At 39.9% G+C, this 12,169-nt stretch overlaps 1 protein-coding gene across 2 annotated transcripts; it reads right to left on the bottom strand.

The window, feature by feature from the left end:
* Nucleotides 1-2,752: 2,752 nt before the first annotated feature.
* On the bottom strand, nt 2,753-10,109 carry LOC104946456 (prominin-1-A-like). 2 transcript variants are annotated; one of them, XM_010772291.1, is made up of 9 exons: nt 10,019-10,109; nt 8,544-8,597; nt 8,226-8,306; nt 8,018-8,086; nt 7,075-7,164; nt 6,223-6,338; nt 5,356-5,444; nt 4,281-4,315; nt 2,753-4,181 (listed from the first exon to the last, which is right to left on the bottom strand). In XM_010772291.1, the coding sequence occupies exons 1-7, from the start codon at nt 10,031-10,033 to the stop codon at nt 5,360-5,362; spliced, it is 510 nt and encodes a 169-aa protein (XP_010770593.1). In that variant the 5' UTR covers nt 10,034-10,109; the 3' UTR covers nt 2,753-4,181; nt 4,281-4,315; nt 5,356-5,359. The 2 variants fall into 2 exon arrangements, with proteins under 2 accessions (XP_010770593.1, XP_010770594.1); XM_010772292.1 differs by lacking the exons at nt 2,753-4,181; nt 4,281-4,315; nt 5,356-5,444 and adding an exon at nt 5,756-6,011.
* Nucleotides 10,110-12,169: the final 2,060 nt, after the last annotated feature.

The following is a 12,169-nucleotide window of genomic DNA, read 5'->3' as shown; positions in this document are numbered from 1 at the left end:
TTTCAGAAGTTGTTTAATGTCCTCTAGGTTTTTATCATTAATCTGATGGAATTGTGTCATGGTGTTTGAATTGATATTAGGTGGACACAGAGACAACACATTTGCTGTACCTGATGCAGAGGCACTGACTGCTTGTCTGATTTTCTGAATTTTGTCAGTGAAGAAGCAAGCAAAATCATTGCACGCCCTGGTGGATAGAAATTCAGAGGCTACTGACACTGGGGGGTTAGTTAGTCTGTCGACGGTAGCAAACAAGGCACGTGCGTTGTTTTTCGGCAATGATGTCAGAGAAGAAAGACTGTCGTACGTTTTTCAATTCCAATATAAAGGCCAAGTCTCTCTTTATAGATTTCAAAGTGAACCTGGAGATTTGTTTTTTGCCACCTGCGTTCAGCTTTTCGACACTCTTTTCTCTGTTTTCACGGTCATGGCCTTTCTCCATGGGGATATTTTCTTCCCAGTCACTTCCTTTACCTTAGTTGGAGCAATGTCATCTATAACATTTTTAATTTTTGAATTAAAATGATCTACTAGCTCATTTACTGAGATGTTAGCAGGGGCGCAAGTGTGGAAGAACAATTCTGAGTAAACATTTCCCTAGTATTTTCAGTTAAATATCGCTTTGTGGTTACCTCTTTTTGAACATATTTGTGAATAGAAATAGAGCTCTCAAAGAAAACACAGGAATGGTCAGAGAGTGCAACATCAGTCACCACAACCTTAGAGATATTCAGACCCTTTGAGATAATTAAGTCCAGAGTGTGCCCCTTATTGTGCGTGGGCTCCGTCACATGCTGAGTCAGTCCATAGTTATCAAGAACACAAAACAGTTCTTTAGCCCCTCTGTCCTGGGGCTTGTCAACGTGGATGTTAAGATCACCAACAATGACTAGACGGTCAAAGTCAATACACACTATAGACAGCAACTCGGTAAAATCATCAAAAAAGCTTGCACGGTATTTGGGTGGTCTATAGATATTTAGGAACAGAGCTCGAGAGGAGCATTTCAGCTGAAGGGCCACATATTCAAAAGAAGCAAAGTTCCCATAAGATGTCTTCATTGAATGGAATAATTGAACAAAATATCAACTCCACCCCCTTTCTTATGCATTCTTTCCTGTCTCATAAAACTAAATTTGGGAGGGGTTGATTCGATAAGAACAGCTGCACTGTTATTTTGTTCAATCCAAGTTTCTGTTAAAAACATAAAATCGAGATTGTGCTCAGTGATAAAATCATTGATTAAAAATGTTTTACCTGCCAAAGACCTGACATTTAATAAAGCTAGTTTAAGTTTGTTAAACACACTATCAGTCAGATTTGTTGTGACAAGCTGTGGCTGACATGGAATCACTGCTACATTTTATAAACTCACACAAACGTTTGACCACTTCCTGTTTCTAAACTGATTCACCGCTCTTAATCTATTACCTATCAACACAGATATCGGCAAAGCTACTGGCTTGTCCTGGAAAGAAATGAGAGTGCCATACGCGCTTGAGCCTGGACCATACCCCTAAGAAGGTCTACTATAAGTTAAAGACGGCTATACAATGGCAGGGCCCCGGAATCCCTTTGTTGACCAAACTGGTTTTGAGTTCAAACTTGAAACCTACAGTGAGTTTTGACATATGAAACTACAGAAGAACGGCGGCAGTGGCTAAGTCTGTAGGGACTTTACCGAAGGGTCACCGGTTCGAGTCCCGATCGACCAAGAAAACACGGAGTGGACTGGTAGCTAGAGAGGTGCCAGTTCACCTCTTGGGTCCTGCCGAGGAGCAAGGCACCGAACCCCTCCCCGGCGCCGGCTAAACTGGCAGCCTCTTCGCTCGGGCCCTCTCCAGGTGCATGTGTATTATGTATAGTGTGTATAACTGTGTGTGTATTGCATGTTCATCTGTGCACCTACTTGTATACCGTGTGTGTGTGTGTGTGTGTATTAAAAAAACTAAATACAAGCAAGAGTGAAAAACTGAATTTCCGGCTAGGGGGATTAATAAAGGTTAATCTTCTTCTTCTTTAAGGAGACTTGTTCTTCATGTAGCGGCTGGTTTGGACACAGGGCGGAAGAAGTGTTAACAGTATTGCCCTGATGCTGTGTACAAAGTCACATGTGTTAACAAATGCACACATGCCCTCAGTAAATTCAGGATGTTTTGTTTTTATAACCATCAATCTGTTGGGGAAGAGAACAAGTTCCCCTGTAAGAGACACCCGGAAAGCAAAGTAAACATATGAAGTGCGTGTGTGTCGGTATGTTCTCTAAACCAGATGTTTCCCTAAATTAAATTAGTCTAGTCGTCTTCTGATAGGATGGAACGGCGTCACGCCACCTCCGCCAAATCCCCCCACTGCTCCCTGCAAACCTGTCAACCTGAAGCCTGTCAGCTGCTGTGTGCTCGTATTCAGCTCTGCATATGTTACATGAATGTTCTCTGCGTTCTCTGGTGTTCTGTATGTTTTGGCGGACGCGCTAAGTTGGATTTTTTGTGGGGGCGTGGAGGTTTAACACATCTGCATATTTGCTGTGTGCACATCGTCAAGTGTTCTTTTTCATTCCTAGCTGTTGCTCAGAGTTTATGTATAGCATTATAGTTTGGGTGATTAATGACCTTTGAAAGAACAAAAACCATCAAAGTGTCCTCAGTGGTTGATATAACGGTGGATAATACATACGTTCCATTAGTATATGCAGCAAGAAAAACACAGCACACAATTGTAAGACTGAAGTCTTTATTCACAGTTTCGCGCCTTCACCACAGACTCCAGCTGTAATATAATATTTGTGTGTACGCTTTGTTCCTCAAACAGGCCTCTTTCACCAAAGAGGCTTCTGGGATTTGTATTATCCCAACCCCAGGATGGTGAAGAAAAAAAACAAAACACAAGCAACTAGTGGTCTCTAATGGTCTGGTAAAAAATGGAGACACAATATTTTGTTTGTTAGCTGTCTTGAAACCTTGCTGGGTTTGTAACTCATGTGTCTGTTGAAAAGCTAGAAACTCTTTACATCCTGATGGACCATGATTAATTCTGGACTGATGTCTCAAGGTTTTAAACAATTAACAAGAACCTCCAGTTTCCACCTTCAAAAACGTTTTTTTCGCTTTCTTGCTGAAGGTTAGTTGAGAAGATCAATATCAGTATCCTGTCTGTATACTAGCCCTGAAGCTACACCATTGACAACGTTAGCTTAGCAAAATGACTTAGCCTTGCTCTGACCAGTGGAGCAAATTCCACACACCACATCCTCTGAAGCTCACTCATTACAGCAAGTTTGGGGAGGATCTAAATCGCGGGGCTGGACTGGAAACGGGTTTGAATTTGTGTCGAACATATGGACACAGCTTTCTATTCCAGCTGAACACACAACCAACACTAGTTGAGGGACACGTTCGCGAGCCTTCTCCAGAAAAGTCTGTAAAACCAATGTAGACCGGATGGGCAAACTCCAATGACCCCCTTCATATCTCATATTTGTCTACCTCAGCTTTCTGTGCCAGGGAAATGGATCAGTCCTACCCCGAGTCCAGAACATAGCCACCATGAAAATGAATGTGTTCTTCCATCATGCTAGTGGTTTCATTGATGGCGATATTGATTGCTATTCCTACTGGATCCTGGTATTTAACTAAAAGACACGAGAGTGCCATCTTTTTATCTAACTCTCAACAAGAAAGCGAATCAATGATTCTTTGGTCGTTTCAACTTGTCGAGTACAAAAAATGCAAGCTACATTACAAATATTGACCAAGAAAAGAAAAAGCTACCCCTATAAAAAACTACTTATGTGTTATAAAACAAACATTAACAAAAGTATATAAAACTTTCAAAGGTTTTGAAAGTGTAAAAAAATGTACACTTGTGTCACCATGGTAAAGGTGATAATGTAGGTACAAACAAATGAATTATCTACAGGAAAATCTAGCTATGCAGGAACATTTCTGTGATAGTTGATGATCTATAGTATGAAACACTAGAAGGACGGCTGCGGTGCTGATGTGAATGAAATAACACTTTATAAATTACAGTTGGTTGGCATCTGAGGTCCTTGTCCAATGGCTTGAAGGGGCACTGGGGGGTGGGACGCCTCACCACACAGTTCCTAATTGTTGTTCTTCTTTTTGATCTTCCGACGTGTTATAAGATCTGAATGGAGAGAACTGGAATGTCCAGAAATCCTTGAAAAGAGAGAGGACATGTCAGAAATAACCAGAGTTTTCACAGTGTTTTCTGTTTATTATCCCTAAAGAGAGGTGTCGACGGATGAGATGACTTACCTCGAGGGGAATTTCAGTTCCAGCCCTCTTGTCCGCTGTGAAAAATATAAAAAAAAGTAATCAGCTGCTTTACTTTTGTCGATGCTCGATTGCTTTTATAAGTAAAATTATGAATAAATGAAAAACAAAAGAATAGAGTAGTTTTTTTTTTTTAATACTGATTTAAAAACAGTTACTGCCTTTCTTCATCATTGTTGAAGGGTAGGGGAAACAAACACAAATCCCAGATGTCAACAAATATGTCACATTTCTGTTTAATGTTGGATGAATTAAGTATTTTTTGGTTACATAGATAACTCCCTATCATGCAATGATGAAAATGTGTAATTCCCCTCCAAAACAAACCATTCAAGTTCCCAAAGTTGTATGTAAGTGTTCTACACCAAAGGCACAAGATGCTATCATCAAAAAAGCTTCCTCTTAGTACTATTTAGCGAAACATTTACCAAAATCTTACAAAATATGAAGATAGTTGGATATTGCATCAAGTGGGAATGATGTGGACGATATGTGCTATTCCTTGTTGAGAGTCGTGGAAAATCGTTGGTAGACAACAGTGATGGATGGAAGGATGAATGAGACCAGAAGAAGAGGAAGAAGAATCTCCTGGGTGAAGTCGGACTGGTGATGATTAAATGGCGGTGGTTCCTAGGTGGTTTTAGTTTACTTGTTAAAACATACTTTTTAAAGCAACATTATGCAATTTCTTTACTCAAAAAGCTTCATCATATTATAGGAAGAATGCATCCTCTTCGTGTCCGACCTCACACCCTGAACGTCTGTTCTTACACTATGTGCCTTTGAGAAGCTATAAGACAAAGCTAGCTCGGTAACCTCAGTACGGACATCATAGCAGAGGCGAAAAGAATCAAGAAGATGTTGACATTTGAAGCCAAGAAGAGAAAGAGAAGCAATGCTTGAAATACAAAGCATTGTATTAGGGCGAAATTTGTATTTATGAATCGCAGAAGTGCCAGTTTTTGCATAATGTTGTTTTGAAGTTGTTAGATGGAGGTTAGATGGAGGTTAGATGGAGGTTAGTGCAAACTGCAAAGTGACGACGGACAGTCAGTACCTCATCAAGGAGATCCGTCCTTGTCGGCGTAGCTCGGAGGAGCCGAGGCCCGAGGGAACCGGGTCAGAGTGTTGGGATAGGGAGAGATACTTTACACACACACACACACACACACACACACACACACACACACACACACACACACACACACACACACGTATGGGGAATGGTTTTTAACTTAAAATCTGTGAAGATATGTAACAGATGTCTGCAGACTGTATTCCTCCACCAATTAACCCCACGGCATGCGAACAAGCAGAGACGCTGCTCGTACCTGACCACAGCAAGGTCTCCATGGATACCACACACTTGTTCCCCATGATTACCTGTATTACCCATACTGCAACACAAGAGAGGGGGTGGATAGGTGAGAAAGAAAATGGGAAGACTCCACTCAAAGCAACAAGGATGGAGTGATCCCCGGAAATAAAGTGGAAAAGAGGAGGCAGATGCAGGAGGAGAGGATGAAATGAAGATCCATGCAAAGAGATGAAGTTCATGCTTGATTTCCCATAAAAAACGTTTAAGAATGATCTCAGGAGATCCACAGTCAAGTGTCCAGTTCCAAACATGGTATGTAAACACGTGGAAGAGGAGGAGAGGATGCACGGATGGCAGACAAACATTAAAGTGCAACAAGCCACGGGTAAGTGGTTCTGGAGAGAGTGGAACAAATACCAGGAGAAAGTATGAGGATAATCAAAGACCATGAGGAGGAATAATGACAGAGAGAAGGAAACAAGAGGATTCATTAATTTACTTTTGATCTACAGAAAATGATTCAGAAAAACTACCAATAAAAACAAAATAAACTTCTGTCAGTGGATGTACAGTATGTAAACCATGTGCGTGTGTGTGTTTACTCACTCTTCAAAGACATCTTCTGTGTCCATCCTTCTGTAATACTTTGCCAGTTTGACAGAAACGATGATGCTGGGGATCAGGAGGACACAGCAGCCTCCCAGACCAAACCAGAATGTGTTCTGAAAAACCACAAAAACAAATATTATTTTCACCAGTTAACCTCTGATCAGAAAAATAAGTGACATGAAGTCTCCTTGGACTTATTTGGCATTTTCACATTTGAAATGTGGAGATTGATCATGAAAGAAGCGTTGGTTGCAACCCAACAGATTTAACATGGAGCACATACACATTGGGTACAGAACATATGAATAAAAACTTGTTTGCATGCACACACAGTACCGGGGCTGCAGGCACTGCTTTATAAATCTCTGTTTGGATTGACCACAGTCTGTGGATTATTGGAGCTCTCATTAAACCCACAGACAGACAGACAGACAGACAGACAGACAGACAGACAGACAGACAGACAGACAGACAGACACACACACACACACACACCCAATATATAGGTAATATGTAAATACTTTGCCTCTCCTCAGGGAGAGAGTGAAAACAGTGAAGAATCTACAGTATGTGTATGTTACTCCCGGTATGGCCTACGGACTCATCTCAGTGTGTGAGAGGGAGTGTGTTGAAGACTTGAGAACATACTGTTCTCTTATGTGTGGCCGAATGACTCCACAGACTTCATCACTCCCAAAAAACCCAGTGCTCGCTCAAACCGTCAAAGAGCCGTTTATACTTCTAGTTGAAATCCGAATACATTCGGGGGAACATGTACTGGGGCATGAATCCGTGTGACACACAAGCACACACACACACACAGATAGCCACAGTGTTCTGGTGCCTTACCACTGAATCCACTATGAAGCTGCAGCCTACAATCTCCATGCTGTCCACAATGTTACTGATGGGTTTACACTGGGCCACCTCTGAACTCAACTGTAGGAGAGAACACACAAAGGTATAGATTACAGTGCATGTACGAATGAAGTCAAATGTAAACTGCATGAGTAGAGTTTAGCAGACGGAAGATGAAGTCTCCTAAACCTGCCTATTACAGACTTTTGGTTTGAAGAAAGAGAATGTCAGTTTCTTTCAAACCACATTTCAATCAAACTGGCCTTCTGAACTGTGTACTGAAACCTGAACATCATGTTCACTCAGATCAGTGCAGCTCTGGTTTTACTGCATCCTATAATAATAATAATATTATTTTCTTCTACTGGCAGGTTTCCATCCAAACATAGCAAAGAGTAAGCACATTTCTGCACGTTTCCATATATTACTGTAATGCACATTTCCGGAGTTGGTTCATCAAGATAAGCAGCAGGGTAACCCTAAGTCTCCAGTTACGTGCCATTAAACCAGTGCAGAAGAAGAAGGCTCAACGAGATGACCTTTTAAAAGGTGCAAATTAAATCCTAAATGGTCGGGTTATATTTAGAAAACATGAAGTAATTATGATCTTTTTATTTGTTACATATATTGATTTGAAGAAGGTTATAATCTCCTCATTGCTCCACACAGATGTAATGTTTTCATCTGCTGTCATGTTTTTGTATACTGCTATTTTCCATCTCAGTGGATGCTACACTAAAGTGCTTCGTGTACTTCATTATTAATTCCCCCAGTGCACTTATTGTCATTTTTTTTATTTTTTTTTATCAAAACACTAACTTTCCCAAAGGATCCAAGTTTAAAAAACGTTTGCCGTTTCCACTCAGATTTTCTCGGAGAGATAAAAGGTGTCATTAATAATGTATACATCAGAGGGAACTGGTAGTATACTCACCGAATGTTTAACCCATGCTGTGTACTGTTTGAAGTATCCCACCAAGTTCTCCGTGTAGCCTTTGGTTTCCTAGACAGACAGAAAAGGAAAACATCTCAGAAAACGTGTGACGCCATCTTATATCATCTGATTCACGAGTCTGAAGCAACAAGTGTCTAAAAAGGAAGGTCGTGTATCTACATTAACATTGTTACATATTTTATTTTACCCTTTTCACCACATGGGAGGCGTTATGAGTGATGAGGTATTCTGCTGCATCGATGGCACTCAGGATATTCGTGGCCTTAACCTAAAAGAGAGAGAAATTCATTTGTTATATAAGACATAAATAAAGCAAGACATTGAAAATAGTTTACTTTTTATGATGAGTTTATAATATAGAAGAAAAATAAGACGAGTGCACCACATTTTATTTAAGGTAAATCCTTCAATGTCTTGTTGATTTGTTGTTTGAACTGATGTTGATTTTGATAAATTAGACGGCAAGTCAATACGAAAGTAAAAAGTGTTATGTTTGTTCTCTCACCGTCAGGTCGTTGGACATCCTCTGCAGCTGCTTGATGCTCTGACTCAGTGTACTCTGTGTGAGGAGACACAAACACAAACTGTTAACCAACAAACAATAATGCCATGACCACATTTTTAACAAACAGAAATATCCATTACGTCACATCACTGCTGTCACAACATTTACAACACTGCTACGGTAAACACACACACATTTATGAACACAGGGCTTACCCGCGCTTTCACATATTTCTGTCACCGTTTAACAAACAAATAGGAAGAAGAAAGAAAATAAGTAAAGTTAAAGGGGAACTGCCAACAGAGGAACATGTTTCGTAATACATCGCTAAAAATGTATAATTACACTATGTTTGTTTATTTGTAATAATGAGTTATATGATATTATATTTAGATTTCTTTCTGTGTAGCATACAATAAATTATTTTTTGTATATCAGCTGTTACAATATTCATGAGAAAATAAATCACAATTGTTGTATATTTTTTATTTTACTTATTTATAAATAGGAAGGCAATTCAGGCACTCCAATATGTAAGAACAAGGAATTAAATATTAAAATTGCAGAGGCTAAATCTTTTAAAAAGTGTACATGTTTCAACCTGTAGGTCTCTGTCAGGGCTAGTGACTAACAGGATATTGGTCAAATGTCTGTATCTCCTTTTCAAAGCTAGATATATGGTTGCTGATGGATTAGCTTGAAGCAATAAACCCTTAACGATGTCGAAGGAGCTTTTGGATTTGTGCCGAGAGTTGCAGCTGCAACTAAAAGTCAGTCAATACCAAACTCCACAGTGTTTCACTGAGGGTAAGCACAATATTTATTTGTGTCATTAAAGCTGACAGTGGCATAACACAATTAATAGCCCAGTTTTTATATTTTGTTAGGAAGGTTGCCAAAGAAATGGGCCTTAAGTTCTAAAAGATTGTGATCTTCAGGCTTAAGGTAACATGCTGAGGGAGATTTAATTTTTTCAGCGGAAGAAAGGTATTATTTAGTTAAACGGGGGTAATCTGTGTGTATTGCCGTTAATAACTGTGTAATATATACCTGGCTGCTAAATCCTTAGAACTGTTACAAGGTGTGTATTTTGTAAATTGTGTAACTTGCTGCTGTTAAATACCAACCACCTATGCGCAATATGCGCTAGATGTGCAATATAGATGCCGTTAATAACTGTGTAATATACACCTGGCTGCTAAATCCTAAAAACTGTTACAGGATGTGTATTTTGAAAATTATGTAACTTTTTATTTTTTATTATATTTTTTATTATACCATAACTTAGTACTTTTTTTAATGCATGTCACATATTTAACATATGTAACATTAAGCTGTCTGTGGCTCTTTTTCCTGCTGTAACTATGCAAATTTCCCTTCCGTGGGACTAATAAAGGTATTCTGATTCTGACTCTGATTTGGTTGTGCATATGTATTGAGTGTCGGTTTATTTTTTTAATGAGAGAGTTGATTACCATTGCTTGCTCCATTGGAACCACTTGATCCCTGTGGATCTGTCTGATACTGCTCGCGTGTCCTTTCAGTGCGTTCTCCAGAGCACCCCGGGGCTGTACACACAAACAATAAGCAGAGGATACAGAAGTTTGATGCAGTTCAATCTTTAATTACTGCAGGTAATTACAGTAATATAAACTCAATGATTTATTTGTCCTTGCTTCCTTCCTTCCTGCCTCAGAAATGCAGGCACACACTAATCCTTCTGTGGCATGTCCCATGTGTCTTTAAAATGGCACAGTTCCTGTACTATGTGCTCTGCATGTGCCTTGAATGTGTGTGTGAGTGTTTTCAGGGTGAATGGGCACCTTGTTCGAACCAACTGAGCATGAAACAAAATTATGTTCTGCACAGTCTGTCCAAATGTATGTTTGCACTTGTGGTTTAAAAAAATGTCTATATCATTGCTACGTCTAAACATAATGCCTTAAGAGGCATAGAACTTGTCTTGTTTAAACGTTATCATTATTAAATAATGTTGATTGCACAATGCAAAGGCTGTGCATAATTGACACACAAGTTTAGGTTTGGTCCTCTATCAGGATCGCTTTCCTTCTGCTTCTGTCTGTACCTGGCCTTAGTCTTGCTGGTAAATGAAAGCCTATTGCGAGCAAGCAATGGCAAACAAATGCACTGTGCTTCAGTTCAGTGTGCAAACTTTTTGAAAAGGAGTGAAAAGTAGTGAAAATGAAAGTAGCTGCCTGTGGAAAGCTAGAGTAAAGTAACCATTTACTAATACTAACCCTGTTTAGGGTTTTACTGGCAGTTCTGTTTAGATAACTTACATACTAGAGAATGCAATTCGAAGCATGTACGTGAGAATGTTTATGCTGAAATGTGTAATGCTAAACTGGTTTGTCTGAATGTAATGTGTAAGAGAAACGTGAAGAATTTAATTAAATGTACATGACACTGGGGGCAAATGTCGTGATGAGAGAAGAAAAGAAGTAAAGCTTGGAAGCGAGATATTTGCTGAAACTTTGAAACTAACTTGATGGCGATCAAGTCTGTTGCCAATGGCAACGGCATTTGGACACCCTTAATACGCTTGATCGTGATGGCTGCTCGTTACCAAACCTGTGAAGTTTTTGGGATATTTGGAGTATCTTCACCTGAAGTTTTTTGAAACGTTTTTCAAAGGGAGCATTGTTTGCCATGGAACCGGCCATTTGGGGAAGAATTTCAAAACTGTCCGGATGTCTCATGGCTTGATGTTAGTACCATGTGAAGTTGAGCACTTTTTTAATTATTTTAACCTTTTCATTAGGAGTTATGAGAATCATGTTTTTATGGGAGGGATGCGTTTCCATGGGAAACGCTGTGATGGTGAGTCTCGATTGGCGTACGAGCTGTTGGGCATGGACCGGTGTATACCAAGTGAAGATTGGGGGAACGATTTGACCGTGTCGATGGTTTACATGCACATCGTGTTCATGGGAGTAGGTCCAATCGCCATTGGCACGGCATTGATGACACCTCTATGCTTAGATGCGTTGATAGCTGCTCGTTACCAACTGTGAGTTACTAGGCTGTTATGAGTATTTTCATCTGGAAAAGTTATGAGAAAACATGTTCAAGGCGCTTGTTGTTGCCATGGCAAACGGCTTTTGAAGAATCTCCAACTTCCTGTAGTTTCTTCCAGGCTGGCCTGTTAGCCATGCTTAATCTGAGTCTGCTGCTTGAGCATGTCAGTTGGAGAGTGATGAGCATCATCGTGTTCCATTACACAGGTGTTTATATTGAGCTAACGAGCTTGTAGAGATCAAAGGCTTCATTGTTCTGAATGAGAGATAAACCTTACATGGAACGTTTTGCGTAAGAACGTAACAGATATCTGTGAAATTTCAAAAGTGAGCATGTCAAGAAAGTGAGTATCTGAAGTGTAAGGGTTACTATACGTGATGTTGGCGGCTGTCGCTTGATTTTCTGTTGCCATTGGCTCATGCGATGTATTATCGGTTAGTGGTGCATGAAGAGGTTTGTACACCGGCCCTGCTGGCCCACGTGATGTCAATACATCGGTGTGTAGTACATAAACAATGCTAGTGTAATGCTAATAGGGGTATAATATGGTTGGTTGGGGATATGTTAGCTGAAAGACTGGTATACAT

Source organism: Notothenia coriiceps, unplaced genomic scaffold (assembly GCF_000735185.1).
Source record: "Notothenia coriiceps isolate Sejong01 unplaced genomic scaffold, NC01 NC01_scaffold00011122, whole genome shotgun sequence".
NCBI lineage: Eukaryota > Metazoa > Chordata > Actinopteri > Perciformes > Nototheniidae > Notothenia > Notothenia coriiceps.
This window is presented reverse-complemented; position numbering and strand designations above follow the sequence as displayed.